This window comes from Ceratina calcarata, unplaced genomic scaffold, assembly GCF_001652005.2.
Source record: "Ceratina calcarata isolate Rehan_Ccalc_2016 unplaced genomic scaffold, ASM165200v1 scaffold154.2, whole genome shotgun sequence".
NCBI classification, from domain to species: Eukaryota; Metazoa; Arthropoda; class Insecta; order Hymenoptera; family Apidae; genus Ceratina; species Ceratina calcarata.
Window position 1 is genome coordinate 360,991 of NW_017136637.1, and position 7,328 is coordinate 368,318.

The 7,328-nt window shown below is 42.6% G+C and overlaps 1 protein-coding gene across 2 annotated transcripts in view; it reads left to right on the top strand.

The window, feature by feature from the left end:
• The window catches only part of LOC108632454 (netrin-1), a 35,946-nt gene that overhangs the window by 13,962 nt on the left and 14,656 nt on the right, over positions 1-7,328 (top strand). For both annotated transcript variants that reach the window (XM_026819585.1, XM_018037063.2), the window contains exon 9: positions 3,879-4,067. In XM_026819585.1, the coding sequence (XP_026675386.1) occupies positions 3,879-4,067 (189 nt within the window). The remainder of the gene's footprint in view (positions 1-3,878; positions 4,068-7,328) is intronic.

Sequence of the window (7,328 nt, forward strand, 5' to 3'; positions counted from 1 at the left end):
AAAGTGCATAAACTTTTGGGATTGACTGTATAGCCAATACATCCTTAAATTTTGAGAAACACTGGTATAGCCTCTGAATCGGCAACAAGGGAAATAGTTTGTCCCTCGAAACGGCTGGTTCCGGTGGTCGGTAGCTGATCTCGACAAATCTGTTCCTACCTGGTTCTTAACCGTCGACGACGAACCCTTATTATCGGATCTCATTCGCTTCTGGTACCTAGCCACGTTATTATTGTCGGAAATAAATCAGCGTCGCGTCGGAAAAGTTCCAAGTTGTCGCCGATGAACGTTTACCTGATTCTTTTCCCAATTTCACAGCTCGCCGGAGATTCCGGCCGTGATTTCGTTCCCACCTTCCCCCGATACACCCCCTCGAGAAAGTATCCCACGCGCCGTTTCACTCCCCGCAATTATTAATTAACCGTAATATTAGGTATTATTACGTATCTCATTTTCTCAATATTCCTACGTTAGCTCGTTCACGTTTAATATCAGGATCAAAGACTCGAGACGTGATGAGGTAAGAAAAGAAGTCCGTCGGAAAATCGGGTATTTTTTGCTGCCACTGTACATCCCGCGAGGGAAACGAACGATTTTCCAGCCGAAGACAAACACCGTGCCACGGGCACGGACTTCCATGGACTGGAATTTATGGTTCCAATTTATAGGTTCGACCGGGAGATACAGTGGCTCGCGAAAGTGCCACAGATTTTTTTCACCAGACACTTTTTCAAACGTAGTAATCTCTCTGGAGCCTCACAGCGATCGAAGCATCTCCACTGATTCGCATCGACATAGCAATTCAAATAGTTACCCGACGTTATTAACAAGAGAAACCGATAACGATTTAAATAGAGGAGCGAGTTAAATAATTTTTAATTAATAGAGCGCCGGTGGAAACGTCGAGACGCAAGGAATCGCCGACAGTAAATTGTAATTGTAATTTGGCGAGACGTACGAAATTCCGGCGGAATTTATTTTACCGAGATTGCGAGGGAGCGGGACGCGATATACGGTATGTATTTTATTTCGGAAAGTTTGTTCAGATGAGGAGCTCTGTTTGCGGAGCGAAGAACGGCGGAGCGAAAAAGGGGATAAAAAGGAAGGAGGAGGCAAAGCCCCGGTGCGGCGTTAGCGACCATTAGCTTTTAGCACGGTACCACCGCGACCGAGAGAATGGGAATAAAAAACGAGGAAAAAGCGTACGCCGTGCTGGAAGGCGAAAAATCAGTCGAGAATTACCATCTTTGCCCCATTAGTCCGTGCCCCGATACCTTTCAAACTCCCTCGTTACCGTTACCGAAATCTAACAAATAATTTTTAACCACTCCCGATGTTTAATTAGAAGATCAATTAGATCGTTTCCAGATTTAATCTGCAGAGAAATTAGTCGGATTTTTGTCTCCACTTCATAAAACAAGTTGCACACGCTGAGAGCATTGAGAATGCATATAACATGCAAAAACGTGACATGTCGAAGTATTGTAGATTAATGTTAATTTGTCAGAAGAGAAATTTCAGCCCTGATTTGATTTTTACATTAGCATTTTGCTTAAATTCCCCGTGGGTATCGAAATTAGATTAGCGAAAAAAGAGTTCTCGTGGGATTGATATGTAAAATCGCTGTGAAACACGTTCGCCAATAATCGTGCGTGTCCGATAAGGATCCTCGAGACGAGACAGGGGTATTGTTTCTTTGAGACGCGAGGCACTCCGCTGATAAATTAGGTCAGGAAGTGGTACGAGCATTGTCTCGCACTTAGAGAGGGAATATATGTACATACCTAAGTGCGCGGAGTATAGAGCCAGTAGGTATGGGCTTGATGATTGCTTTTAGATGATGGAGCAGTAATTACAGCTATTCCCGACTTCTACGCTGCTTCTACCAACAATAAGCGAGGAGGAGAAAGAGGAGGAGGAGGAGGAGGAGGAGGAAGTGAAGGAGGTTGTCTCTTCCATTGTGAAGGAGACACGAGATACGCGTCTCTATGAAAATTTCAATACCCGCGTTTACCAGCGCAATTAGCAATCCTGAATCAATTAAACACCTGCAAAGGACGAGATTCCTTTGAAGTTTCACGAAACTCATCGATCAGATTTTGGCACATCGGAATATTTAACAGATTTTTGCAAAATTTCATCTCATCTAATATTTCGTAGTTGCACCGAGAAACCTTAAAAGAATCGCATGGAACCATTGCGGAATTCGTCCATAGAAATGTGAGAGTATTCGATCGCGGCGAATATCGCGTATCGGCCGTCGTCTATTTAAAACAAGAAACAGGGCGACGAATTTGTATTCAAGAGAAGAAATATTGTAGACCGTACCGACCGTTGACCAACCGGGGGGTGATTTCGCAGTGCTTCGTTTCGTGCAAACATCTCTCGTCAGACGGAATCGATTGTACACTTAATTGAATTTTCCGTTCGTTACCCGATCCTCGATATTTAACCCCTTGCACTCCTCCCTCCTCTCTCTTCTGGTCTATTCTATTCCGCTCTGCTCTGGCCTGATCGCGTTTCGGATACCACTCGTACAATTAACAATTATTTTTTTTGCCCCGCCCGTAGAAATTTCGTGAAACCGAGTAGATATCGGTGAATTGTAGCCACTGGGTAAATTCGTTTCAAACAAAACAGAACGATAAATCAAGTCTGCCGTGTAATATTAGATTTTTCATACGAAATCGATTTTTCTCTTAAAAAGAAAATTAATAATGTCATTTATACTTTCCATGTTGTTCGTGCTCTACAATTTTTCATAGCACAATCTTCCCATACGAGCTTCCGGTGAATTATAATAGTTCGCCTACTTCCGAGGTTTCTGTTTGTCGTCACGAGGCAGGGAACGAATAAAGGGAAGAAAGAACACTTTCCCCCTACTCTCACAGGTTTCCGCTTTGTCTAGCAAAAAACTTTCCTCAATTACTTGAAGAAGCGTTCGCGAGCATTGAATTCGAGTCGAGTACGGCAGCGACGATCAGAGGAGAAGGGAATAACGTGTCCCTCCCGAGAGAGGAGGCCGTGCCGTAACTTCCTCTCGGCCCGTATACTCGAGCACGCCGCGCCGTTCTTCTTTTCGTGACTTATTGAAACCGAGACGCGCGCGTATACTTTACCTATGTAATTGAAAGGTCTTTCGTAAACCGAAGAAAAAAAAAAGGGTCGGCCGACGTACGATGGGCCGGTAACTTGCAATTTTAACTACCCTACCTAAGCTACTCTCGACCCAATAATCTCTGCTTCTAATACAATGGGTGACTTATACCTGGATACATGCTTACATCTATTTATATACTTCGTTTTACCTGTGCATTTAAGAACCTGTTCGGTCGACTTCATATACAATGTCCCGTGGGACAATCGATATGTACAATGTTTCAACGATTGACACGATATTTGATGAAGTAATGAATATACTGATCAACCCTTTGCACTCCTATGTGACTCGATATCAGTTTTTATCGAGTTAAAGGTCTATCTACACTAACGTAACGTCACCGTCACGTCAACGGCACGTAAGGTCGGGAAAGCGAAAGAACCCTCGAAGCAAGTAGTGGACCCTAAACAGCAGGTAGCCCGCCTATCGATTCGGTGACAAACGTGGGTCTTGAGGTCCCTGTTTTTTACACGATTTTCCCTATACCCTGTCCTAAAAACTACAGCACTGATTTCATTGCCGAACATACGTCCTACGATCTATGAATCGTCTTACGTCGACGTTAGTGTAGATAGACCTTAATACGTTGTTTTCAGTGTGTCACAGAAATTACCGATATCGATAGAATTTCAAATCGATATTTGTTGGATGTAATTAAAATTGGACGTAGCTCGTGAAGGGACGTTGTCTCTAATCGGTATTTCGTTATTTGTTGTAGAGTGCAATTGCAACCTCCACGCGAGAAAGTGCAGATTCAACATGGAGCTGTACAAGTTGTCGGGACGCGTAAGCGGAGGCGTTTGCCTTCAGTGCCGGCATTTCACCGCCGGTAGACATTGCCACTACTGCCGGGAAGGTTACTACAGGGACCCGGCCAGGCCCATCCAGCATCGGAAGGCCTGCAAACGTGAGTACTCTTCCGCCTTCTTCATTAACACGACTAGAGTCAATAAAAAGAATCATTCCGAACAAACTGTTTGATCGTTCAATTAAAACCGGTGTTTTTACAAAACGGTCCGATGGACCGAGACGAAACAGGAATTTCACTTTCATGAGGTTCATACATCCGTTTCTTCTTATTGATTCGTCCTGTGTTCTTAATTAATTGCCAGTTTTCAATCTGTTATTTGCGTTTCGACACGCGGATTCTGCTTTGATGAATAAACAACACCCGAGTTCGATTTATCATTGGACAGCAAATGCGTTTTAGATACCTCGCATTCTATATTTCGCTCGGGGAAACACGCCGGTGCACGGGTTTTCTGGACAAAATAATACATTGACTACGCGATGAATAAAGAACGCAGAGCTATTTCGCGATCATTTGTCACCGGATACCAAATGCGTTTTAGATATCTCGTATTCTATTTCGTGCCGGTAGAACGCATTCGCGCGCGGCGTATTTGCCGAATAAAGTACATTGATAGCGCGACGGTGGATAAAGAACGCGCAGGTATTTCGTGACCGAATGCGTTTTAGATGTTTTGTATTCCGTATCAATAATGGAATACTGTTATTCGCCCACGACTTATGTCGCTTTTTAATCGAACCGTGTACAGTGAGTGAGTGAGTGAGTACGCGTAGTCGAAAGCTCTCCGTGAAAAGCGCGATGGTACAGAAAGAGGCGCGAAAGGTACTTAAATATACACAGTATAGTATAGCGCAGCTCGTCGTACACGTACACGGTGGTGTCGGTAAGGTGCTTGAACCCGATATACACTTCGTTTCACAACTATAAAACGAATCAACAAGTCTTGTTTCGCGTTTCGACCCGATCTCATAATTATTCCCATAGTTCGATTCGTCAGTCGATGATTCCACGTTCGTCCACAGATTCATTTTTAATTTGACCCTTGACCCTCGGGTTAGACAAATTCGTGAAGAATGCCTGAGAAATCCGACGACGTTTAATATCGTTAATTGGCAGTTAAAAATTTTTCACCGAGCGACGCGTTCAAGTGACGTTTTCGTTGAAAAGTCGGTGATAAATTTGAATCTGTATGGCGTTTGTGAAAGGCAGTGTAGATCGAGCAAAGCTTTCCTCTTCTCGCGTACTCGGCGCACGTTAGCATATTCATTATCCGGCACTTAGCCGGGCCTTAAACCAGCGGTGGTGGCTGCGATTCTCGGATCAGCACTATTACTCTCTCTCATTTCTCCGTTCCATTCTTCTCTTTGCGTCTTTCCTTCCTTTCTACCCTTCCAAGTCCCTCCCTTTCTTTTTCTTTTCATCGGAAATAAGATTATTGCCTATTGTATTCCAGGCATTTCGCAGATTATTCGTTTATTATTCCTCGATCACACCGACTGATCCACGGTTTTCCATGTTTTTCATCAATAAGAAATTAATGTCGGTTTTACTGTCTTCAACTGTGAGGGTCAGTTTTGGTTCATTATAGTTTCTCAAAGTTATCACTTTAAACTTAATTTACAATCTTTTTTTCCAAACTCAATGCAACAGTTCATAAATTATATATACAAGACAAGAAATGTAGAGTTAAACTTGGTTGCAGTAAATTTGGCAATGACTGAATTCTGATACTAGTTAATTCTTGTTCGGGATACGAAGGTTGATGATAATGTCTATCCATACTGAGATTGGAATTCTCGATTCGATCGCTGACCGCGGTGACCGATTCCGTTTGAGAGGGCTAACCGAGCCGAAGGGCGGCCTGGAGGGTGTCACCGGGGTTTAAAGTAAACACGCGGAGGCTCCACCGTAGGGGTGGCAAAGAGTAGAGGACACGGTTGAAACATATCGTTCTGTTCGGAACCGAAACGGTATGGCGGCACGCGTGCTCCGCTCTGCAAACAGGGGACGCTTCTAATATTACCCGGCAGCCACCCCGTGCTCCCTGCGTGTGTCTACACGCGTGGATATAGATACAGCGAACGGCACAAGTATTGCGGATTAAACTTTCCCGTCGAACGTTTCATCAACTGTAAAATAAAACTTTTCTAATATCGTTCGGAAGAAATCGATGAATTAACTCCGATCTACATTTCCTTCCAACTTCACGAATAATAATATTTTAATACCTGTACGTTTTACCAGTTTCTCTACATTTCGGATTAACCGATAAGGAAATGCGCGCTGGAAATCTGAGCCACAGTATGAGAAAGAACAGTAGGTTCATTCTTTGAAAAAGTGCATTAATTCGTTTCGTTGCCGATTACTAATTGCCGAGTACTTGATAAAAAAAAACGAAAAATCAGTTTTTTTGCAAAACTATAGACGATAGGAAAAAATGTTTCAGACGAAAGTGGTAGATCTCATTGTCAGAGCTACGAGAAAGATCGTATGCAATTTTCCCGTAAGTCCAACGGTTTGGGAGTTATTGGTAAGAAACGAAAATTTCGCAAAATCTAAAGGGGGGTACCCTTAGAATTTTGCTTCTATCTTAAATGCTTCAGGATTAATCGATTAATTAGTTGGTTGATTGATCATAAGTGTCGACAACGCAAGCGAGCCTCCTGTTCTTTCTTCTACTGTGTCTGAATCAAACGACGGAATATTTTTGTGCGTCGCTGTACAGTTTTGCAATTCGTCGAGCGATATCGGAACAAACGAAAAACGAGAAAACAAGAGAGGAACGCAGGAAAAAGGCGAGGGAGAAAAATATCGCCGGCAATATACATATTTCACGCGGCGGCATGGGCTTCGACAAATTTTAGTTGAAAAAAGTACAAACAAGAAAAAGTTGTGTCTGTGTATGCGTGTATACGGTCCCAGTAAACCAGTCAAAAGTTTCGGGCCATTCGGTATTTCAATGAATGGACGGATTTAGAAAAAGCGCAGTTTACGCCGGTCTTAAGTTACTTCCAGAAACTTTCAGATCTATGGAAGTGCTCATTAGGAAACTAAGCAGTTGAGCCAGCAGTTTCAGCTAAATAATCTGTACAGAATCTCTTACTACAGGATTTACACAAGATAAAACCAAGATTTATTTGATGTTTCTTTTACTTCTCAGAAATATGCATTCTTTATATTGACCATTCGACTTGCTACAGTTTGAAAATGGGCAAACAGAATATCGTAACATTTAACAGAAGACAATCTGTACTAGTCAAATAGAACTGAATTTAAGGTTGTATGAACCCTTATATAAAAATGCAAGCAAATGACAAACCATTGAAATTTTAACAGTTACTAAATATTACATTAATA